This window comes from Bombus pascuorum, chromosome 2 (genome assembly GCF_905332965.1).
Source record: "Bombus pascuorum chromosome 2, iyBomPasc1.1, whole genome shotgun sequence".
Classification (NCBI taxonomy): domain Eukaryota; kingdom Metazoa; phylum Arthropoda; class Insecta; order Hymenoptera; family Apidae; genus Bombus; species Bombus pascuorum.
Window position 1 is genome coordinate 18,622,778 of NC_083489.1, and position 26,744 is coordinate 18,649,521.

Sequence of the window (26,744 nt, forward strand, 5' to 3'; positions counted from 1 at the left end):
GATCAAAAAATATTTACAGGAGATAAAGTATATTTCATGTACTTAGATATACATATGTATGAGAAAATAATATGTAGATATATAAAGCAATAATTTTAAGTAATTAAGGAGAGGGAAGCTAACGGCACGTAGGTATGCTTGGTAAAAATTCTAAGGTTAGGAAGTCAATGGCCATTCTGAATCAAATCTGAATGTGATAGCATAGTATAACATCCTGATAATAGAGATCTATTAATGGTTATTTGATTGTATACATACATATTAAATTTGACGTCATAATGAATGATATAACAATTTAATATACAATATAGCGATTAAGTAATGTAATCATTTATAAAAAAAAGTTAGACAAATCTCTTTAGATATTATTGTCGTAATGATCTATATAATAAATAATTTTAGATAGAAGCTACATTTTTTGAAATTGATGATAAACTTACTTTATATGCTAAGACTCGGATATTGATGTTCTTAGATCGTTTACATATAACCGATTTGAGTTATATTTAAAAAGTAAATCCATATACATATATCTCTGTTATTATTAAATCAAAAAATTAATTTATTTAATATTCATATATGGTAGGACTCTTTAACCTTTAATGAGCAAATCAAAAGAATTATGAAAATGATATTTAGTGAAGATATTACGTGAATCTTATACACGAAATATTATTATCTCACACTACTGTTGTACTATACTCCTATTAGTAATATGGAGATTAAAAAAAGTTGTGTATTGAATATCTATTTCAAGGAAATCATCGAGAAGATTGAAAATAGCGGGAAATTAGGTAATCGAAAAAAATGATCAGAGATATTATTATGTACATGAAAAATGAAAATATTTTTATCTTTCATCGAACAATATTTTTATTAGTGTTTCATACATTATAATCTTTTAATATTTTCGAAATAATAACAGAAATTGTAACAATATTACAGCTATATAAATAATTAATTGTAAAAAATGTGAGAAATAATAGAAACTTTTGTTTATATGTGATATTTGATGGTGAATGGTAAAATTTCAGTTGTAAGACAAAAATTTGCACGATCTGAATTGGTAATATAACGGAAATATCATGCACGGTCTCTCAATGGTTGTGTGATCTGAAATCTTTTTGAATAAATGATCAAAACAATTATACGATTATTTTTTAGGAAGTTATTATTATGCGAATACTAGACATGCCGAATACTAAATTCCCTTTCAGGAATGGTCTACAAAAAATTATAATTTAAAAATATTAAATACAATTGTTGATCAGTTTATAAATATTTATGAAATCCTTGATGTTTTTAATAATCAATAATTTCTTGTTTGACATAATTTTGAATTTGTTTGAAACAAATTACTACGTTAGTCGAAATTTTGAAATGTTTATGGATAATAAATAGATAGTACAAAAGAAAAATATACACATTTTTGTGTATATATGAATGTTCGCGTTTATTCTTGGCGCCACTTTAATTTATGTTTTTAAAATTATATAATTCAATATAAGTAAGAAATAGTTAATGTAAGTAACTAATCAGTAAAAAGATTGGTGAAATTAAACTTTACTTTTCAAATATTATTTTCAATGGACTTATCAATATATATATTGTATCCATACAATCTTAAATTCATTAAATCCATTGTATAATTACTATTTACATTAAAGTTAGAGTGTTTTATAGATAGCATACACACTATTGACAAAGAAAATCATAAAAAAATAAACGAAAGTTTATTATAAACAACTTATTGATTTCTAGTATCAATATTATTGAGTTTTTTATATTTGTAGTATGATAAAGCAAGTCTATAATATAAATGCCGATGTTATACTAGGTTTTATATTATAGATTTTATACTATAGTCATTATATTAATTTATGTGAGAAAGAAGCAGAAGAAAACAGTTAAAACATCATGATCTCGTAAAAGTGGCATTATGTTAAAATTATACAAATTAAAACATTTAATCTTATTAATTAATATATAAGAATGGATATTATCTCATGATTTGATCATAGATACAATGAACAAAAAACTTATATTGATTGTGAAGTACGTTCATAGAAAATATATTTTTGTCATGTATAATATAAATAAAAAAATAATAAACAATAATAAAAAATTAACAAAATTTTCTCTGTCTTATAGAAAATGTTGAGCACTTCACGATCAAATTTTAAGGGCAGTGAATAGATAATTTGTATTAGTTCCACAGATTATTTAATTTTAATAGGCATCTATACATGTCTTCTTTATAATCTTCTTTAGTATAGTTTTCTTTACATTTATCGATTCCTCAATGTGGTTACAAAACTTCCGATTACATATCTTTCCTTATGAACTACATCAACTATAATTTCTTTACGTTGACTTAATTACCTTATTCCATATACATTTATAATGTACAAACTACACTCTCTCCGCTTTCTACAACTAAGTTTCGTGTCGACCTATCTCTTCATGCGTGTGAGTGCATGTGCTCCCACCTTCTCCTAAAACTTTTATTGTTGTATATAATTTTAATTTACAATTAGACCTACAGTATTCATACATTACAGTGACTAATGCGCCAATCATGTGTATCTCTGTTCTCTCTTTCATTCTCTCCGAATGAACACACACACACATAAATATATATATAAATATATATATATATATAATAATAATAAATTCATTTTAAACAAAGAAATAAATAATAAAAAAGTTCGATTATCTCATAATTTTGGAAGGAGAGAATACATAATCCATGTTAGTTTCACAGACTATTTTTAATAAATATATACATATATATTTTATTTCATATATATATAAATTTACTTTTAATTAATAAATAAATAAAACAAAAATTTGCCTATCCGATGAACAATTTTTTAATAAAGCGAATAAATAATTTATACTAAATAATCAATAATTAATTAAAACGCGAATATTCATCTTCGTTTTTTATAAAACAAAGCGCTGGTAAAAAACAAGTTTTGAATAAACGAGCGTAAAGTACCTACTTGAGAATCGTTGCGTGAAATAGAAAAAGAGAGGGGGCGTGATAGACTCCTGATCGGCGGGCGAATATGTAGAGGGGAATAAAAACATGATAGGGGAAGGCAGTAAAGGGAGAACATGAGAGTCGATCAGCGGCATTGGGCGGTAGTAAGCAGTAAGCAAGCAGTAAGCGCTTGCATTTTCGTGTATGTGCTTTACGCTGTTGTAACGAATGTTCTATAATGGTTATGCTTTGACACATTTGTTTCGGTTCTTATAGTCATAAGTTTGTGTTATACCCGTCTTCTTAAACGCACGTGTCTCAACTTGACCGCCAAATTACACGTGAAATGAAACTGGTGCACTAAAGTTACTCAGTGAAAGCTGACAAGCAAGAAATTCGTGTATCTTTCATACTCTCATTCCTGTAAGTGCATATCTTTATTTTATTATCATTTTTGTAAAGCATTCCTTATAAGATGACAATATATGATTTGAAACTGATAAAGCATGTCTTATATTGTTTTTCTCATTTAATCGATTATCACGGTTAACATGGTTGTTATGTATCTGATTTCTATTTTTTACAATACTGTATATTAACAAGCAACGTTCATACAATACCTGTATTTAGATTATGAAATATGAATTATTATGAAATACTTTTTATAATTTTAGAATTTTTATAGTTTGTTAATATCATACATAATCTACAAATTAATAATCTTGTGGCATACAAAAATTTCTAGATAAATTTTCAACTTTGTATTCTTAAAGTGAAATCTAGATGAATTTGAAATAATCAAATTATTTGTTATTATCATTCTTATGTTAGACTTTCGCCTATTGCAAGTTTAGATAAAAAGCGAGTTATAAATAAAAGTAAAAAATAATAATATTATAAAAGTATACTAGTAAATATATAAGTAACATTAAAATAATATTGGTAAAAGAATATGACAAGTAAAATAAAACAGTATAATACATAAACACTGTTATATAATTGTAAATTATTACTTAAAATTATTAAAATAGCGTGTTGAAGATATAAAATGAAAAATCTATCTATGAAACTTTTATAGGAGTGTGCGTTATATAAAGTTAGTGTTATTTGCAAATTACTGAAACTTGAAAAAGTTAATAACACGTTGACGGTCATGATGGTCTTGTTTCATGTTTTACTAAACTTTTTACAATAAAATGATAAGTGGCATGGATTAAAATATGTTCAGCGGTATGAATGGCTTAGATAACATTGTCAGAGAAAAGTGCGCAAATACAACATACAGTCAACTTTCGTATAACGCAGTATCATAGCATACTATGCTGTATAACGTGCCGTATATACATATGTATGTATAGAACGATCATGTATATTTCAGAATACCGTATTATAAGACGGTTAAGTGTAATATTTTGCAAAAATTAAATGTTATTTATCTATCAATGTATGTATAGTATGTTGATAATAGTGTATTTCTATTGCAGCACCCAGGACAAAGTACAATATATAATTCATAGTGCCAGTCAATGTGTTAATTAGAAAAGTAATATGAACATTTTTTTTTAGAAATATGCTGTTGTCTACATGACTCACGATTTATTATGAAAAATTTGTTTGAGAACATATTTACTAAAAGAGATTTTTTTCTAAGATCTTCAATTTTTTTATATTTCATTTAATTACGAATGGTGTGAGGAGAAAGTGTGATCGAAATTTATTTGGAAAGTGAAACATTAGGAAATATTTGACTCATTTGGAATTTTGTCTTTGTTATGTATATACTTTTTGTATCTTGTTTGATTAATGGAAGAAGTGAGAAAGATTGACAATTATCTGGAAAATAAAGGGAACATTTATAAATATTTATTATATATATAAGGATATATTTGATTTACTTGACGTTTTATCTTTACTATACATGTATGTTATTATCATTTATATGCTTCAATATTGTATTTTATTTAAGAAAATATTTATAAATATTTATTAGATAGGATAAGAGAAAAAAAGATATAAATAAAGATATTTCCTTAGATATAAGGAAATACTTATTTGGTTTACTTGAAGGCAAAGACGATCGTATATCATGAGTTGAGATTCAGAATACCTTTCACTGCAAAATCTTATATAATAATAGGTACTCAATTTGATTGTTCTTTCTCTTCCTCATAAGTACATACATATTCTTGTTTATTGTAAGAAAAGAAGCTATTATACAAGTTAGTAAATTTGAAAACTATTCATTGACGAAATTAATTCAATACTTTTCATCAGTTAAGAAAATTGTTTTTATAACTATATTAAATTGCTAGAAATATGCAACTATTGATATAGTTAAATACTGTTCAAAGCGAAACGAGATATTCATCTGAGGCTCGTAAAAGGCGAAGTGAGTCAAACTCGTCCTGACTTGTCGGTTTTGTCCTACTTCTTCGCACCTTTCGAGGAAGTTAGAAATTGCGCGAAATCTTTTCTATCCCAGATTTCGAACGACGGAACTGCATCCAGCGCGTGCAGAGATCAACATATTCATTTTTGTCGTCATAGAAAAGTATACTTACTTGAAATTTAAAAATTCCTTAATTTACGTAGTCCATAAAATATAAAAGTGTACATACATTGAATATAAGAATATGGAATAAAAAAATATAATTTCCATTTTAAACATAACCGTGACCTTCGCTTTTTAAGACCATTACAAGGTAAAATAAATATTGCCATGATATGTTCCTTTCGAAATCGAACATTTGTTTTGAAGATTCTTTTGTATCGTCCATAGTTTTCGAAATATTTACATGTTGCCAAATAAAACGGACATACTGTATGTATAGCTTCAATAAAGCAAAACGTATTCATGCAAAAAACAACAAAAAAAAATTTTAAATATAATATTTATTGAAGAAATAGAAAAAAAATGTAAGTATTCAAATCAAATCTGGTGTTCCTTAAAATTGAAAATAAAGAATAAAACCGATTTCTAAAGGAAACGAGACGGGACTGAAGGTACTTAAAAATTAAAAATAATTCTTTCTTAAATATGTATATGAATTTAAATCTTTTGCAGCTGGTGCCAAATTTAACGATCTATTCAATGGAATGCAATATTCTTAAAAATTGTCGACTATTTTTAAAAGTTCTTGAAAGATCTCGTTCTGAAGCATGAAAAAATAATTAAAATATGAAAGAATCCTAAGAACTAAGAATTATTCACAGAATACTCATATTTATTCATATATTTGGACGCATTAACAGAAGTCAAAACTTCTCTAGTGAAAATTGTATAACTACATGAAACAACGTACATGTACTTTCATCGAGAATAAACATTTTCTTTGTTGATATATTTATTAAGCAACGACATCTAACACGTAACTTCGTACGAAGTTAATTTGTTTGCGTTAAATTTAGCATCGACGGCACAAAATTGAAATTTGCATATTTTAGAAAGGATTATTCTTTTCTTCCTAGTTCTTCTTTTTCTTTAAAGCCTACATTCTTATTATATTTAACATTTTAGAGTTTCTTAGCTTAATATTTATGAACATATGGATTAGCTTTTAAAAAGCCCTCTATTAAGGGACCGCCGGGGAAGCATACTCTATCGAGTGAAAAATCTCTTTTCTCTTTTATCCCTTTGAGGGAGAAATTAGAAAAAAAAAAAAATCGTTAAAATACTTCTACGGATTTTTAAAGGACAACTGTGTCAAAAAGAAATTGTTGCAACTTAACAAGTATAGTTATATAATTCATGTTCGAATTTAAATTCGCCCCTTTAGAGATTGAGTATAATAATATCCTGAATTATGTTCTACATATTTATTTAGGTATCGTTTCTAAGCTAAACCTAGGTTGATATCTTACCCGGCTTAAGTGATATCAAAGAATCTATTAATATATATAGATTACAATAACGCAAAATCTCTTATTATATTTAATATTACTTACTTTTTAAAATACTTTACTTTTTAAAATAATTGGCTAAACTTCTTTGTAAACTAACTTATATTTTTGTTCTAGTAATTTTTTGAAATGAAGTTAACCTCACTTTTTATCTATAGGATGCTAAAAGATATAGGCGATATTAATAAAATGTGATTCTAAACATCAATTTTAACGAAAAATAGAATTGTTTCGTAACTTGAGAAATAAATCTAAAATGAAATTATTCTACGTTAACCTTTCTTCATTATCCTGATGTTTAGGAGAATGATGAAATAGGTACCAAAGAATTTTTTTTTTTATTTGGATGAATTTTACAATCAATTCTCATTGAGAATTATAACTAAACTTTTCTGGCGTGGTACTATGTCGTGTTTAATAAGTGTTTATCGTGTGTTTGATTCTAGTTGAATCTTGTGCTTAAATCTAAAGGGTAATGTTTTTTTAGCCTGTGGATCTGATCCGTCGTGTCAAGTAATTGAGTAACTAGTGGGTTTTTGTGGTTAACTCTTATGTTATATCTATTACTGAATTTGGATATTTCTTCTTTGACTGTGTATGGTATCAAAGAATAGCAAATCTTTAAGTTACAATGTAACTTCGTTCGAGTCGGTTTCTTCTAAGCAGATTTCGGATTTTTATGCAATTTCATACTTTTGTGAATAAAATTAAAGAAATGGAACCTAGATAGAAATTTCTTTCATCCATTAACGATTATAAAAGTACTTTGCTTTCAATATTTTATATATTTTTGTATACTTATTCGTATATACAATATGCGGATTTTTAAACTTTTAAATTTATTACAAATGCATAAAAATCCGCACTCTTTCTAAAAACATTTCAAACAAATCAGGTGATTGTTGAATCACGTATCAAGGTCGAAATTAATTAAAGAATATGTATTGATATTTACATGCCATAGCAATTTGCGGAAAATGACCGATTGAACTTTGTGCGTAGTGCACGCATGCTGCTGCGATGTTATTAATCATTCGGTATTATCAGTGAAGAAGCATTTATAAGTGGCATACAATCTAAATGAATTCTGGAAAATCATATATTTTTCGTAATTGTCAAGCTTTATCGTGTCGATGACGTTTTCTACAAGAATATGTTGCAGAGATAAAATAATGGAAGTATGAAGTTTATTTCCTTGCTTGATAAAGTTAACAGAGAGATATTTATTTGAAGGAATAAAATACTAGTAGTTCGGCATAATTATTTACAATATTATTAAAGATTTATAAGCGTGAGTATCTTCTAAAGAAATTTTTTATTAAACAATTTACATAAATTGTATATGTATTTAAATTACAAAAGAAGTGAAAGCATATTTTTCATGTTTTATTGTAGCATTTTGGTAATTATATATCTGATGTCCTTGGAAACACGATGACTGAAGCTTCTCGAAAAGAGAAACATTTATTGAGGCCGAGTTTACTATAGATACATTGTATAGCTAGAAACTTAAGTGGGTTAGGAAGTATATTTTGTACCCAAAACACTCACTTATACATTGATGATAACATTATACATTACTATGTATTGTATGTGTTTTATAAAGTATTTTGAAATTTTACTTTCACTGAAATACGAATTTCAAATGAATCATTTGAAATAAATTTTCTCTATTGTTGGTTTTGTTGCTCTTTTATATAATAAATTTGAGTATCTATAAAACGATATTTGAAAATGTTTTTTTAGTCTGGATTAGGTTTGAAGTATTTCTAAATCTGAAATTCCAATCTTTATATCAGGTTATCTTTAACTTTTGATATTGTCCAGTCATGTGACTAAAGAGAAAGAGATGTTTATCTTATGGAAACGTATATTATAAAATAATTTATACTTTACATAAGTACATGACTAATGTATATTTTTTCAATATCAATTACAGTTTCTTTATCGATCGGTGAGAAAGATTACACGTACCTGTTTATGCTTACATAATACGATATCACTGGTTGCCAATTAAACAATCTCTCAATGAATAGTTAATGGAAACTTCAAAGGTGTTTTTGAAACAATCATAGTTAACACCGTTGATCTTAAACTTATTGATAGCAATATGAATATTCATTTATTTCTAAATTGTACATTCTTTAATGAACCTTGATTCATGATCTAAAATGAGCGAGATCGCGGTTTGTTTGTTATTTGTCCTTCATTTTAGATTTCTATGATAATTTTTCTTATAATATAGGGCATATGTAAATAAATAGGCCTTCTTATAATAAGTTAAAAAAAAGGTTCAGAGATAAATGGAAAATAAAAGTATGCACAGTGATGCAAAAATGCTTTTGTACACATATAGAACATTTTTATATATATTCATGTACATACACTGTATATGTATTGTTATAGTATATACGATATAAAATATTTTGAATTTTATTAACACTGTACTGAAACGAACGTTATATGTAATTATATTAGTGAAATTTGAAACCATTCTGAAAACGTAAAAGTGCTTAGAAGTTACAAGATGTTTATTCCAAACTGTCAATAAATGTCCTTGCATAATATTAATTAATTGAATAATGAAATTAAATTTTACAAGTAAATTTATAAATTATAAATTACCTAGTCATTTTACTTCGCGAAAAAATTACGAAGTTTATAAAATAACTACTTGTAACTTCTCAATTTATTAATATTAAGAGTTAGTAAATTATTGCACAAGAGCCCTGATTTTGCATGCTATATATGTATACTTATATATATAGAGGTGTTAACAAGTTCATAAATTCTTGTTAGATTTAATTATAACTCTTTAATATAACATTTATAGAATTAGTATATTTACTTCAATTTAAAATTTAAATTATCTAAAGTTATACGATTAATTATACCATTTGTCGGCAAATTTGACATCCGCGTACAAAGTCTGAAGTAATACTATCAAACTTACTCATCGTATGATTATACACATATGTTTGCAGATATTCTACGTTAGTCATCTTTCTTTCTTTCGAGGAATGCAAGGAGGCAACTTTTGTTTTTTTATGTTGAATTAATTTTTGCTCTACAATCATTATCTTTTCTATTAAGTTTGCATAAAATTTTGTAGCAAGAGTCATGTAAATAATTAATATGATGATCTACTAAATATTGCAATGTTATTTTGCAATTACAAATAAAGTCAGCGCAAAGGTAGGTATATTGATTACCATTGTACTTTACGGTATTAATACTAAAACAGAAACAAGATGATGACTGAGGGCATTTCTGAATTAGCTTCAGAATCTTCCTTAACGTTTTGATAACCCCAACGAAAGTACAATACATGTAATAAATATAACATTGTGTAAATCTTTGTAGAAAGCAATCATAAATAATGATCGTTTCACAGCGCGGTCGATAAATTCTCGTAAGAAAGGAAACTGGGATGCCAATTCAAATTGTATAACGAAAACGTTCATACAAATTTGTTTTTTACGCTACTTTTAAGTGTTTTATATACATTTTAAATTTGTAAATATATGATTACATCTTTTATAGGTTATTGTTCGATGTAATGTAATTACAATTAGAAATAGTCATAATCGAAAAAAGAAAAATATATTAAAAATTGCATAATTGTAACTTTTTGATAAATATAGTGTTAATATACGACTATCTATAAAGTTTTACATATGGAGGTTTGAGTTTTATAGCTTTATATATGATTCTTTATGACGTATATCGATACGTATGTAAATAGTACGTAGTAATGTATGTTTGCAATTTACATCGTTGATCACTGACATCAACTAAGAGCAATTTACAAGAACATTCGAAACGTGTACACAGGTTGTCAAGGAAACTGATTGACAAAGAAATCAATATGCAAGATAGATCGTTGTGTATTGTTATCGTCTCAAGAATAATAAATGTGAACTTGAATTTATGCCATTCCACGTAAACAACGGCCAGCTTGGATCTTCAATGATCTCTCCATTGGACTTTCATTGTTGATTCATTTTGTGCGATTAGATTTGCGATGTACTTCGACCAATCATTATAATTTATGGCTATTGTCTCGGAAATGCATCGTTTGCATACAAATGATAAACTTTCTGTGCAGCAAGAGTTAATTTATTACTTGCATTGTTACATTTATAGTACGTTATACTTATAGTAAAAAATATCTACATTATAATTGTAGGAAAATTTATAATCCTAACATAACCTTCGTTAAACCTTTTTTCTCTCGTTTTCAATTACCAATTACTAACGATATAGGTTGGGTAATTTTATATTCTGATTGGTTAGCCTTTAAAATCATTAGAGCTCCAAGTAAAACAGATAAGTAGGCATTACCAGAGTTCAGCTTTAACTTCTGAAATAATGATTGTTGTTAATACTATAAACAAGATTAGAGTTATCGTCAGAAGAGATAAAACACTTTGTTCTCTTTGAGGAAGTTTGCTTAACGATCAAATGTTTCAATGTCGTCGATTCCTTCTTAACGACGTCATATGTATACGTGCATATGAATTGCTTTCTTGTTTATCATGTACATATGTTGTGTAATATTTATATGTATGTAAGTAATGAATGTTTATGGACAATTTGAAATTGCGTGACAAATACTATTATCAAAAATAAATCAATTTGAAAATAATTAATAAAGAGATAAAACTAAGATTAAAAAGATATACAACCGATATAAAGAGACGAATAAATTGTTTTAATCAATGTACTTATTTCCTACAATAAATTTAATGACTAATCGAAGTTTAATTATCGAACTTGTAATGGTCGTTATTGGAATTTAAACTTCAATTATTTTTAATAAACACTTCTCAATAAACTGTGTCTGTTTTTATTATGTTTTTAAATGAATACGCGTCATAAAGCAGAATATTTTGTTTTTCTTTCCTTTAGACGGATATTTGATCATTCAACGTGTGTTATTAACAATCCATAAATAACCGTTATTTTATCGAAATTAAAGGTTTTCTAACTTTGCTTTTTTTTCAAGAAAATCGTCTATTCCTTCAAAACCATTTCCTCTATAGACTTATTGCACATGAAATGATATTGTATCGACGAGATGTTGCTTATAATTGTAAGGTAATCACGATACACTGTTGCCAATGCAGTTAAATAATTCAGGGAAATTAAAAAAAAATATGATTATGACAGAATCTCTGTCTGTATGTTAATCACGACTATGTAATGCAATGCAAATGCCTGAGTTTCTTGGACATTTGAACAGAATTGAGTGAATCAGCTAAAACTGGATGCTGAAATATTTGCAATTCATATTTATATCACTTATTTTATTCTTAGAGACAGTATTAGAACACTAAGTTTTGTCACTTACTTCTGAATCACTTTGTAGTCATAGAACGATTAATCTAATCTAATCTAGGATCAACGTCGACTTCTCGTTTGGTTTTCGTTAAATCATATAAAACTCCACTAGCAAATGTACCGCGCGATTTAACCTATACCCGTAACAAAAATCAATTCGTGTTTAGGCAGAGTAGTTAATAGACTGCGGATTTTTATGCATTATTATTGATGATTTATTATTATTTATGATTTATTATGCAGGCGATATTTGAAGATGAAAAATGTATAGAATGCGTCTAACATGCAGAAATATATAAAATTTCCAAAGTACTTGTTTAATAGTACTTGTTATAATATTTGGTATGTAAACTTTCCTACATAAATTCCATTTCTTTACTTATCTTTATAAGAATATGTGTTCGCCGCCTTATTAATATTATTTAAAATGCTGACCAATCGATAAGCATTATCATGATCCATGCATACTTAAATTGTTGATCAGGCATAGCCAAGTGTCAAAGGTGAAGTAATTTTTATCTTCCTAATTTTTTATCATATTTTTAATATCTTTATTACAACTACAATTTTTAATATCTTCATAATATTTTTATAATTTTATTTTTGGAAATGGAATTAATTATAAGCAAAATGAATGGTAATGTATACAAAAAAAGTCAGACTTTCGATGATAAATATTAAATACTTGTGTGATAAAAACCGGTTATGTCTTTTATCGTGAGAATAATAAATTCAAGTAGATATCCGTGGTAACATCCTGTGGCTTCCGGAAGCAGTTGTCCATTACTGGTCCTTGTGTTTTAGATCTAACTGTATGTAACAGCATATAAATGTCTTTTTTATTTGAAAGTTTACTATCTGACGTTTAAATAATCTATGTATGTACATATAACATATGTATATATAACTTATATGTTTATATAAACCGGAACTTACATTCTTCAATTTAAAGTCACATTTTCAAAAATAGAGCTGTATATCCAGAATAATAAAAAATTGTTACACATTTTATATATTAAAAAATGTTAATTTTTTAAATTATTACAATACGTTTGTTTTATTATTTCATTCTTTATTTCTGTTGAATATTCCTATGAAGAAATGTAATTAATAAAATTAATCGGCAGCAGTATAATATATCTCTTTCAAAGCTAAAAACAAGTATGTTTATACTTGAGATTCAATTAGAAATTTGTTATCGAATGCAGTTGATTATCGTGTTTGGAAGCATATAACAAGTTTTGAGGGGTGAGTTAAGTAGTACAATTTTTTAGCGAAGGCAAGTTAAAAAATATTATTTTTGCATGATATCAAGATACAAACCTTTTTGTGCAACTATTATAATTAACATATAAATATCCACTAATTTAGTTATATTTTAGTGTTAGTTTCATTAAAGAAAGCATGTTTCTCTTTTTGGGAAGTTCTTAGAATCCATGTTAGATGCAAATTAAGTATCCTATATCTATAATAAATCATTGAATTCATTTAATCAAGCAGTTAATATAATTTTGAATTTTACTGTAGTCCGTTTCGGAATCGATATTTTCCTATGACGCTCATCATTTTAGATAAAGTGACGATTCGATTAATTGTAAGATAATTGCTTGGTGCTTTAATTATTATAACGGTCTTTGATATTCTTAGGGTATTATTTATCTTTTTTTTCCATAGATCGAGAGCTACAGAGGGTAGATTCGTAATATGAATTATAATCTTGGAATTCAGATATTTAATCCAAACTATCTTAACTGTGATCCAAAATCTCATGATCTCTGTACCTGTTGCGTGTTGATTTACACATTGTTTAAGAAATAGCAGAGATAATATACTTGGATGGCACTTGTATGATTATTTCATAAGTCATATAAATCATATAAGATTATTGTATACGATAATTTGTTTTCATGATAATCATGATTCGTTTGGGTTTCAATCATTATGTTTTATACTTTCACTTTGTGTCTTGTACAATGATATTTTATTACAATCTTTTACAATTCAAATTTGTCTTATACAAAAAGAATATCGCTTCTACAGTTTACATAGAAAAAAGGTAAAAAAGATAAGAAAGATGAGAAATAAAGAACAGAGAGAGAGAAAAGAGTGTGGGTGTGTACAAGACCAGAGAGGGGATGAGGAAGTAAAACGTATTGGGGATACAGTTAATTAATTCAAAGTAGGAAGGAATTCTTATGTTAAAATATTACGTTTTTAAATTCAGAGCAGCAAGATGTGTGCAATACACATTTCCTGGAATGAATAAAAGACTCCATGGATTGAGTCATATCACGTAACTTGAAGGATATTATTAGAATATTGTATACATCTCAGTTAGATATAGACATGTTTTCATTCCTAATTAAAACTATGGCGGTCAATTAGTTTTGAGCATAATTTTCATGTCAATTAGCAAACTACTTAGTTTTTGTTACATTTGTTGAAAAATTTCCGAACTCTGAATATGTGTTGTAAAAATAAAAAAATAGAGGTTATAAATAATTACAGAAATGCGTAAGTAGATAAATGAATATATACATGTATATATGCATATACGTATGTATGTATGTATAAAGTCCTGATCAAAAATCTTAATACAGTTGTAATATTTGCTTAAATGTAAACTGAAATAAAAAATTTGTTGTTAAAAAATATTATCGATTTTAAAAACCGCTAAAAGTATGAAGTAATTTCTATTTTACTTGTATTTGATTTAGATATATATGCAATAACGATTACGTTATCCATTTACTTATTAAACAGCATACTATCAATAAAATTTATCAACGCAATTTCAAAACGTTCGCCCAGGCTGCTGTTTTGAAGTCATCTTGATATCAGTCCAACAATTGCAGAGCAATCACTGAACACACGTAAATGAAATTGGTAGACTAGAATATTGGAACATTGGTACATTGGAACAACAAATTTGTTGGACAATCTCTAGAACATGCAAAATGTTTGATTCCGATGGCTGAATCCAATACTGCATACTCTATAACATACCCTATAAGATGCACAAAGAATTATCCCGATTGGTCTAGTCATTTTGAAGTAATTGGCAAACATACATAAAAGAAAAAAAGAAAAATACACGTCGGACATTGATACTTGCTTATTTTTCAAAGTCGATATAAAAAGGTTAACTATGTAATTATTAAAACATGCAAGGGAATACTATTCAATTAGATATTTTATCTGACAGGGGAAATAAGGTAGCAGTATATTAAAATTTATAAAATTTGTGCTATAAAATATAAATTATAATATACTATAATATTTTAAGTTTATGATATACATTAAATTAAATACCAAAACTGTATTAAAAGTACAATATATTCTAACAATTTTGCGCAGGAATGTATATTAAGTACAAATATTGTCATTGGTTATCATAATATTAAGATGGCGGCAAATTTCAAATTTTTAAATCGGAACGCTAGATGTAGAAATAATTGATGATAAATATTGTATCTTTCTGTTTGTTTATGTTCCTTTCTGTATTGATCATATCTCATTTTTCTGACTGCAGTTTTATGGTGTTTGTTTGCCTATGTTCAACTAATCGGCGAGCAATTAGCTCGCTCAAAATACTCGACGATGGAAGTACTGATGCACGAGATGAGCAATGGCCAGGAGACGAATGCAGTCGACACGAAGGTTTACACTATACCTAAGCAGACAGAGAAAAAGGTAGAAAATGTACAAATTGAGGATGGAAGATGTTTCATGGGAAGCAACACGGTGGATACCGTTGATATTATGTTCGAGAACATCAAGTATGCCGTGTCAATGGGTTGTAAGAAAGGTTAGAATAGTATCAGTGTTTCGATATTACCTTGTTCCTTTTTTGATTTATCTATGTCACTTCCTTGACGCCATGTATTCTTGATTGGTGGAATATAATGAAATCATAAATTGAAGTATTAAGAGGATACACAGATTGTTTTAATTCCTCTAAAGCCGGAAATTCATTGGAAAGCTAAGTTTAATTATACTATGATATGTTATGTTTAAAAATATTTATTTCAATATATGTATATATGTCGGTACAACGAACCGTTCCCATCAAAAGCTAAACTAATAGCACAGCTAATAGTACAGTTTAGTTTAGTTTTGGTGGAAACGATTTCACGTATGTATATGTTTCGAAAAATATTGCTAATCGTAATAGAAGAAATCTTCGATAACCGCAGACATAAACTTCTTGTTCTCTAATTGCACGGTCGTCATTTCCACCACGGGGGGAGGTTACTCCTGACGGCTCGCCGCGGTCGAATAGCAGGGCCGACGTGACCTCTTGCGGGGCCGGTTCAAAAATTTTGCGGGGACTGAATACACATTCAAATCCTACACTTAAATTTTACAACGAGGAATTATTTATTTACAAATGCTGTGACAAATTATATATTTTTTATAAGATGAATATTAAATAATAATACAATCCAATAATCGACGATAAATCTTTGATAACATCGTTAAAATCGATTGAATTTGCTAATTCACTTTTTATTGACAGAATAGCCAGAGATGAAAATTTCTCTTGGCTTATCGATGATCGCAGATAATGTTTTATTAGTTTCAATCGCGAGAAACTACGTTCTGCTGAAACCATGGCTACTGGCATCGTTAACATAATTTGTAATGCGATTAATAAATTTGGGTATGCTTCCGAGAGATTGTTCTTTACAATATAATTCATCGAATCTAAAGCTGAATAATTGGTTTGTGTTATTGACCGGAATATCTTAATTTCTTCAAACATTTCAGTTCTGTCGAAATCTCCTTCCAAATATAACTGAAGATCTTGACAACACTTTAATAAATATTCATTATTTAAATTCCCGATCTCATTCATGTATAGAAGACCAAAAATACTTTGGTGATCTGCATATACCTTGAATCTACCTTTAAAGAATACTAATGCGTATTTATTATTTTTAAAAAGTAATGTACACGGAAGTATTCTTTTTCGCTGATCGTCGATGATTCATCCTGTCCTTCATAATCGAATAATTTCTGTTTTTTGCCCCTGTATGATGATTTGAAATCTGGTGTTATGTCCATTTCCTTTGCAACTTCATTTGCTGTGATTATAGCTTTGCTAAATCATCTTTCAGATGCAAATCGATTTGCATCTTTTGATTTTGCAATACTTTGCTGACGATGTTAATTTTTGATAATATATCGTATCAAATGATAAGACTGGTAATAAATTCAAATTCATTTATTTTGCGCACTATAGGCCAAATCTCAATTGTCAATTTATTGTTCAGGCAAACATGAAATCGAATAGCCTTTACACTATCAAAACGGCATTCCCACCTAATTTCTGATAATGGTTTAGGTGTAATTTTTTTAACGTGTTCTTTTAGAACATCCCAACGCGATTGGTATGCTGTAAATATCGTGTAAATCTTTTGTAAAACGCCAAAAAAATGTAGTGCTTGAGTTGATGATTTTGCTATATCTCCCAATAACAAATTCAAGTAGTGACTACCGTATGGTATGTAAAACACTTTAGGATTTACACGTAATATATTTGCTTGTACTCCTTGATATATTCCCCTCATATTGGCACCGTTATCTTATTCTTGTCGGATATTTTTATTCCCAACTGATCCAGAATGAGCATGATAGTTTCAGATAGTCCTTTTCCTTTTGTATCGTGAACTATTTCAGATTTGATAAAATGTTCCTTGATTTCAATCTCCTCGCCTGTTATGTTGATATAACGAAGAACAACCGATAATTACTCTTGATGGCTCACATCTGGTGTAACATCCAATAAAATGGAATAATATTTTGCACTTCTTATTGCATCAAAATTTCTGTTTTCTTTTTGTGCTTTAATTTCTACATTTTCAATATCTTTTTCTTGATGAGTTTCACAATCGCTTGTTTTTCTATTGTTTCCATTTTCGTCCAATTCAATTTCATTGATGTCTTCTTCATTTTCCTTCACAGGTGCATTCAATTCTTGATTTTCCTCTTCCAAAGGGATCTAATTCATTGCCGTATGCTTTTCACCTTCGTTTGGCTGTCTTGGATGACTAATAGCTTCAATTACATACTTCAAAATGTTGTTTGTTTGCTGTTTAATATAATTGTCTCGTTGCTTCTTTCGTTTCAGTTTTTCAGCCCCACTTAAGTATTGCCACGATCTCTATCTCTGCTAGCCATAGTGGTTCTTAAGAAAACATATTTCTGTGTATAAAATTTTCATAATTACAAAAACTTTGGTAATTTGTTACAAAAATGAATAAAATCGTGTGCCAAAAAACATTTACTGCAAGATAGAATAAACTATATATTTCATTAGTTTGTATATAATTGAAATATTTCTCCGTTTTTGCTCACTTTATCGAAATTTTAACATTTGGGGCGAAATTAATTTAACAATAACGAATTCAAATTCTCAACTAGTTATATGTATTAGATTTCATTTGTATGACTGCCATACGTTTTTTCTGCGACGCGATTTCAGTTAGGGTTGATTTTAACTTAAAAGAGGGGAAATAATTGAAAAAAAAATACCAGAAATCAAACGTTTTGAAAATGTATATGTTACAGTTTATACCACAATGTAAATTTGAAAAATATTCGTCGTCTTAAATTTACCAAAACGTAACGATCACAGTCCTTGCCACCTGTCGAGAGATTTATTAACGCTCAGCATCGAAGACCGTAGCAATGCAATAGCCTGATGCGTTTTTGTTTAAAACATATGAACCGCAAGACAGCAACTAATACACAACCACTAAAAATGTCAGGCGTTGCTATGTCCAATTCCTATGCTATTCCAATTCGTAGGAGCTGCAACTCGTCGACAGAGTTCCAAAAATTGAGATCTTATTTCTATTTTTTTTAAGCAGTTTTTTTAAACAAATCCAAGTAATTTTTTTTCGCATCCATAATTCGCTTTCAAGGGGCAAAAAATTCAATGAAAGTACAAAATATGTAATCATATATAACTTTTGCAAAAAACTATTGATGTAGTTTAATTTCTCTAAAAAGTACATTTCTCTGAAAGCGCCTAGATTTTTTTATCTAGAGCAGTTTCCAGGATATGAGGACTTTATGGAGTTACACTGAACTTCAATGATTTTCGTCACTCCTTTAAACTGAATCATCGCTACTAAGAAAATGTCTTGTATCTGTTAATGGTATCATTATTCTGTAAAAAGTTAATCAAAACCGGTGTTTTTTAATTGGGTAATTTTCGTAGACCGCGGGACCTCTTAAAACGCGGGGCCGAGTTCCGGCGAACGTGCTGAACCTGCCTTGCGCCGGCCCTGTCGAGTAGTGTAATATGATCCAATGTCATATATCGCTTAGGCGATGTATGGTATGTAGGTTCTAATTCAAAAGTTTCTTTTTTTTTTTTTTAGTTTATTTTGTTTTTTTTACAATTTGTTCTGAAGGACATTTGGTAAAGTGTTATATCTTATTGGTAACAAAAAAAATAAAATAAAAATAAATACAGCATGTGGGTGGCTACCCCCAGCGGGGTGCCATCTTCGTGTTTGCTGGGTTACATCTTTAATGAAATTCAAAAGTGAAACTGTTTTATTTTTGACTATTTTAAAATTAAACTTTTACCAACATATTTATGACATCTTTCTAATTAAAACGAGACCAAACATATGAATTATATTTACGTATTAATATGGTTATCATTTATTAAATAAGTAAATATGCTCCAAATTGTATCGTGTTTGATGTCATTTTAATCAGAAAAATGCAACAAACATATTGATAGAAGCTTCCTTGATCAACAATCAACGATAAGAAAGTTTTTATGTTACCAAACACTTCAAACTCTCAGTCCCTTTTTCCCTTTCACTTGTGTTGTCCTTTTCTACGTTCGGCACATCTAAGATCTCAGTTTTCTGGAATAGAACCGTTTCTGCTTCTCCATAATTGCAGAACCTGGGTCCCGAAATTCTGGTAATTATTGAAGGTTTCCATAACATAGCATAGCTTAAGCATGTTTCTCGAAAAAGTCGCCACTTGTTGCTTGTTTCGTATCAACAAAATAAATGTTTAAGTGTAATCAATATATACGTGTTGCTAGCAACAAATAACCTTTAAATCAAAATAAGATCCGAATGCTCCTCAGATTATGTTCTTTTAGTATGGATAAAATATATGTGTAAGTATTGCTTGTTGTAAATATTTTAGAACATGCAGCAGCGTAAAATGACAAAAGGTTCCTCTTTGCTTCAGTGGAGACATAATTTAGTTTTCTAGTGAATTCCCGGTATTATCTTCACACTCCTATTTCTAGTTCTTACATATGTACATGCAGTGATAATGGCCACCATCTAGTAAGATAATCATCCTGCAATTGTGACAGTAAATTGATATCTCATATTTCTGTCAACAGTTGATTATCTTACCTCCTTTTAGGTCTTTTCCAATCTCTCGATGATAATGCTATGACCTTATTACTTGTTTTTATTGAATAATCAGCAAGACATTTAACGTTTAATGACATACGGTCGCATATGCCAAGATGCATATTTAACAACTAGAGAAAAACTACGCGTATGTGAACTTTGTCACATTCATCTTCATAGAGATACACATGGAAGTCAGTACGCTGATGAATCTTTTTATTTGTATAGTATGGAAATATGTGTGGCAGCATATGTAACCACATGTATGTAAATGTAACGGCGCATGTCGCCACATATGTAACTCGTTGTTTATAGTTAATAACATATATAATAATATCGCATTAATTAATCGGGATTTTGTATTGATTCATAAGGAAGTTCTTAAAGTCCGTAAAGTTCGGAATATTAATTCTAAATCTGCAAAGTTTGTGCACAGTTAGTTGAGATTCTTAAAAATTTACAAAGCCTGTAAAGACCCTTAAAAGAATATAATAAAGTTTTCAGAAAATGTAAAATAGATCGATTTTTCGAAATTGGAAAAATAACCTTTGCAAATAATCGTTTAATGTCAATCGTTGATAATCATATTTTATAGAATTAGTATTGTAATATTATAAATATTAAAAAATTTAATAAAAATATAGTTCAAGAAAATATATTTCTTGATTCTTATAAACAACAGTATCTCTTAATATTAATAATAAACGATCGTATCTTATATTCACAATATATCTATATGCATACATATGTGATCACTCTAATCACACTAATTCATGCACAGCTAGTGTACTCTCTATTTTTACAATGAGGCATATTGCAGGCCAAAAGGAGATATTACACGGAATCAATGGAAGACTTCCAGCGAAACATTTAATCGCCTTAATGGGCCCATCCGGAGCAGGGAAGTCGACCTTGCTAGATATCCTGTCGGGATTCAGGACGACTGGCATGGATGGAAACATCTACATCAACGGTCATGTCCGACACTTGAATTCTTTTCGAAAGTAAGCATTGTGTCGTCCAAAATCATGAATATGCTAATATAACGCCTTACGTGACTGAAGACTAGATTATCTTAAATACTATTATGGTAATTAATGAATTCGTTAAAAAATCGTCTGGTATATAGTAACTACAAACGATGCAAAAAATGTATATGTATATAAATAGAGATTATGTTTTTTGTTATAATAATTCTTTTGAAATTATTCTCATCTTTTTCTTACTTTTAAATCCTTTATATATCTAGAAGCCTATCTTTTTAAATTACTTTTTAACTATTTAAAATTTTTTTACTATTCCCTAATATTTTATACAATAAATTGTCACTCCTTTTCGTTATTTTTATCATATTTTATTATATTTCCGTTATATTTACAAGTAGAAGATTCATAATTATTCAGAAGTATTTTGTACATTTAATTGTCACACATGGAAATCGGGAATAGACAGTAGGTAATGAATTCAACCGATGTGGCTTGTAATTAAATTTTATGCTCGTATTATGTATTCTTATCTTTGACCGCTGTTTTGTTATGTTCCACGTGATTGCTATAGATGTAGCACATACATCACGCAAGATGACCGTTTAGAAGCCCTGTTGACAGTCGCTGAGAACATGACCGTTGCAGCTGACCTCAAGCTGCCCACTAACACCCCTAGATACGAGAAGGAAACAATAGTACGTATGTAGATGCTTATACTCGAGATCAATTGCTAAAATTTCTTAAACATTTGTATCATTGGCAAATTTCATTATGAAAATATAACAAGAAGCTTCTAGTATAAATTCGATCGATTATTCATTCAAATTATAGTAGTATACTTGTTTGGAAAAAATTGGTGATTTTTATATCGAGTCATGGCTTTTTAAACTTTAACTGTTTTTATATCTATAATATGTAAGAAGTTTTCTTGTAAGCATACGTATAATATGAGTTAATGAATTTTTACTATAATGTTATGAATACATCTTCATAAAGTCATGCAATAAAAGTTATGTATTTAAATAATACATTATATTTTAGATTAAAGACATCCTGAATACATTGGGTCTATATGAGCATATGAATACTCTAACGGAAAAATTAAGTGGAGGGCAAAAAAAGAGGCTATCCATCGCTTTGGAGTTGGTTAATAATCCGACTGTTATGTTTCTCGATGAACCGACTACGTAAGTATATGTATTTATAGAAAATTTGAATATGCAAATGTACTGAAGCATGTAATATGCAAAAATATATAAAATATTCAAAACAAACGCTTACAGCAACATGTCATTTGTAAAATTTCAAAATCACCTTACATTATCGAATTCTGTTTATAATAATAATATACTATAACGCTTCTACAAGCAATTCAAATATTTACAGCATTATGATAAATTGTTATTTGGTCCTTGATGACTTAAATCAAATCTCTGTTTAAGTTTCACTTATATAATTGCATAAACATATGCAATCTAATGATAATAATATATAGAGATAACAGTAGTCATATAGTATGGTGAATGTTTCAGGGGTCTGGACAGTTCATCGTGTATGCAAGTGGTAAATTTGCTGAAACTGCTCGCACGGCAAGGAAGGACGATCGTCTGCACGATACATCAACCTAGCGCCTCGCTCTTTCAGTTGTTTGATCTGGTACGAGGTACTTTTTGCCGTAGGTTTTTTTTTGTACAATTTATTCGTTGCCTGTGTTGAATCATAGTTTGAATGTCTGCATTTTGATCTTATCTCTTATGTTTCATTCAAGATGTAGACTTTTATGTTTTGTATGCCTGGCTGTCGACTTCATTTTTATTTTCGTATTTATGATCGTAGGTTTATGTACTGGCGAATGGAGAATGTTTATTTCATGGTGCAACCACCCAGTTGGTTTCCTATTTGGAAAACGTTAAACTGCCATGTCCTGTATACTACAATCCAGCTGATTACGGTATGAGCGACGTATAGTTGAACAGAGAGATATAGCGAGATTGTAAATCAGTCGAGCCAAAAATAACAAATGTTCAGATTGTCGAAACGTTCGTTTAAGATATTTATGGAAGAATATAGATAGGCAGTTACAAAGCAGTAGACTGGTTCCCAGTCTATGTGGTTCTCACATAGAATTCATGTTATGTTTTATTAGAATTTATATTAGGTCGTCCGAAAAGTTTCTTTCGTTTTATAAGGAAATAATGGACGCACAACATTTTCCGTTTTATATTATTTTATCGAATTACGTATGATCCATTTTGTTCTATCCAAATAAAGATCACAAAGTTCGACAGATTAGGTTTCATGTTTGTATAAATATGCATCGTTGTAAAAGACGTATCTGTAAAAGAAAGACACTTTTTGGACAACATAATATCATGTATATTCGTACTGTCACAATTGATTAGACTGTAAGTCTCTGTCACGTACACACACACTTTTGTATTTTTTTATGCAAATAATTTTTTTATTTATTTAATCAGATATAATGTTTAATTTTCTGATATAAAATATTGCATTTTGGGTGTTTTTTGAAAATTGTTTAAATTTCTTCGCGCTAAATGAAAATGCTTCATTTTTCGAAAATTATATATTTTGTCCAATATACTTCATTTATTGCTTTTTGCTTTAGTAATTGAGTTGGCTTGCGGTGAATATGGAGATGACAAAATAGCGATGTTAATATCGGGCTCAGAAAACGGCAAGAGTACGCAATGGTTCCAAAATGCTGATACTCTTGTAACTGCAAATAATTTGAGAGGTATATCTATTACGAGTTAAATTTTAATAAGATTATATATTTTTTTAATGACATTTATTTCTTCGTTTTGCAGCGTTGCATCCGATTAAGAAGCATGTGAATTTAAATGGAAAAAGTAGTCTTCATGCGACTTCTTTAATACATCAGATTAAAATTCTGATTGAAAGAGGTTTTATAAAGTCTAAAAGAGATACTGTAAGTATTATAAAAGTGCAAAATCTACAAAATTATCGATTTAAACAATTTAATTTAAACAATTATTAATTATGAATTAATTAATATAATTTGTTAGGATGTGATGTTTATTTCTGATTATCCTTAGTAATCTACAAGTAGTAGTAATTAATATTTCATTATGTAGTCATATAATCTCTCTCTTTATGATGAATGATTGTTCATAAGCTAATACTGAATGAAATGTCATAGATGAATAAATATTATTCTTCGAATAAATTGATATCTTTCTATTACAGACATTAACATATTTACGAATCATAGTCAACATAGCCGTTGGTTTAATGCTTGGTATGGTCTTCATTGAATCTGGGTTCGACGGTGCCAGAGTGTTAGATAATTATAATCTTTTATTCTCCATTCTTATACATCATTTGATGACCACAATGATGCTTACCGTAGTTACTTGTACGTAAAACTGTTCATAATTTAGCGATTAGTTATTATAATTCTTGATAATTTTTAAATGTGATTTTTAATAGGATTTTGATATCTTTTCAGTTCCTATGCAAATGAGCATTCTATTAAAAGAACATTTCAACAGATGGTACAGTTTAAAAGCATTTTATACGGCCATTACTGTCATCGAATTACCGATTTCGATAATATGCTGTCTACTTTTTACGGTGATAACGTATTTGTTCACGTCCCAGCCATTAGAAATGTCACGATTTTTCATGTTTTTCGCGATTAGCTTGTTAGTGGTTCTAATATCACAGGGAGCTGGTCTCATGATTGGGGCGGTGTGCAATGTAATTGTAAGTATATCATAATAATTATAATTAAATTGCCGATTTTTATGTATTCATAGAAAATAATATACAAAAATATGTAATATACTCAAAGTTTATACTTTGCAGTAAACCAATTTTTTTATCTTTTTTCTATTTATTATATTCATAGTTATATTCATAGTTATATAATTCACAATAGAAATTTGCCATTCATATTACCAACAACATTTCATATTTAGAAGATATTTAACGTATCTCCTTAAAATCTTAGAATGGAACATTCGTGGGACCAACTGTGACCGTGCCATTGATGATGTTCGCTGGATTTGGTGTTACATTACGTGATATACCAAATTACCTTAAATGGGGTACATATATAAGTTTCTTGCGATATGGTTTGGAAGGGTAATATTCTTTTTTTTATATTTTTAAATATGTCACAAATTTTAAAGATAACAAAAGTAATGCAGCCTTGTTCCAATTGTCTAAAACATTACTTTTGCATTATTGTATATTAATATTTTATTAAAATCTTTTAACATAAAAGTTTTTTTATGAAATAATTGGAAAAAATTAACTTTTCTATAAAAATATTAATTTATTCTATAATGTTTAAATTAATTTTCTTTATGAATTTACAGATATATCGGTGCAATTTATGGATTCGATAGACCAGTGTTATTCTGCAAAAGTAACGAAAATTTGTACTGCCATTACAGATATCCAGCAAAATTCCTTTCTGATATTGCAATGGAAGGTGATCAGTTTTGGAATGACATTGTGGCGCTTATCATGATACTTATACTAACGCGATGTGCCGCGTATTTTCTTCTTAAGTGGAAGATCATGTCTGTACGATAAACCGATTAAGTTCAAAATGATCTTCGAACCTGTTTTTTCGATTTTGTTTCGTATCGTAAGCGATAAACGATCGCTATTTAGCTGTAGTGGACGTTATATGAAAGCGGTTTCGAAGAAAGTATTTATACTATTTCTCTAGTTTTGCAAATACTTTCTGCTCAATACAGGGTAATTTTTATACATATATATAATTGGTTCTTAAGTAATTTTGATACGGTTTCTAAAAAACAAATACATTTATATGGTAGTTATGAATTCTTGAAAAATGTGTATAATTCTGACCAAGTCAAAGACATTGTTTTTATTAAACTGGTTTAATTAACGGTTTAATTAAGCTTGTTTAATTAATGATCTGGTGATATCTCTAATTTGTAAATACCAGATTTTCTTTTTTTAAACGAGAATAATGTCCGCGATATCTATTCGTTCGTAATAACATAATACAATTTAGGATTATTCTGGAATAAATTTTAACTTATTCGTTATTTCTATTTCTCATATTCAATAATAATAGCAATTTTAGACATTTGAATGTTTAAATTG

At 28.5% G+C, this 26,744-nt stretch overlaps 1 protein-coding gene and 2 long non-coding RNA genes across 6 annotated transcripts; 1 reads left to right on the forward strand and 2 right to left on the reverse strand.

Moving 5' to 3' along the window:
* The first annotated feature begins 3,109 nt into the window (after positions 1 to 3,109).
* Positions 3,110 to 26,416, forward strand: LOC132916800 (ATP-binding cassette subfamily G member 4-like). Of its 4 annotated transcripts, XM_060977133.1 has the most exons (13): positions 3,110 to 3,409; positions 15,762 to 16,037; positions 21,452 to 21,635; positions 22,189 to 22,312; positions 22,659 to 22,804; positions 23,150 to 23,273; positions 23,454 to 23,568; positions 24,244 to 24,372; positions 24,446 to 24,567; positions 24,846 to 25,014; positions 25,108 to 25,364; positions 25,612 to 25,745; positions 25,982 to 26,416. In XM_060977133.1, exons 2-13 carry the CDS (start codon positions 15,830 to 15,832, stop codon positions 26,199 to 26,201), a joined length of 1,932 nt encoding a protein of 643 aa, XP_060833116.1. In that variant the 5' UTR covers positions 3,110 to 3,409; positions 15,762 to 15,829; the 3' UTR covers positions 26,202 to 26,416. The 4 variants fall into 4 exon arrangements, with proteins under 4 accessions (XP_060833116.1, XP_060833118.1, XP_060833117.1 ...); XM_060977135.1 differs by lacking the exon at positions 15,762 to 16,037; XM_060977134.1 differs by lacking the exon at positions 3,110 to 3,409 and having other exon boundaries at positions 15,615 to 16,037.
* On the reverse strand, positions 17,417 to 19,021 carry LOC132916803 (uncharacterized). The gene is made up of 2 exons (XR_009660199.1): positions 18,767 to 19,021; positions 17,417 to 18,419 (listed from the first exon to the last, which is right to left on the reverse strand). It is a non-coding gene; the product is annotated as an uncharacterized LOC132916803 (long non-coding RNA).
* LOC132916804 (uncharacterized) lies at positions 19,287 to 20,372 on the reverse strand. Its single transcript, XR_009660200.1, has 2 exons — positions 20,038 to 20,372; positions 19,287 to 19,524 (listed from the first exon to the last, which is right to left on the reverse strand). It is a non-coding gene; the product is annotated as an uncharacterized LOC132916804 (long non-coding RNA).
* Positions 26,417 to 26,744: the final 328 nt, after the last annotated feature.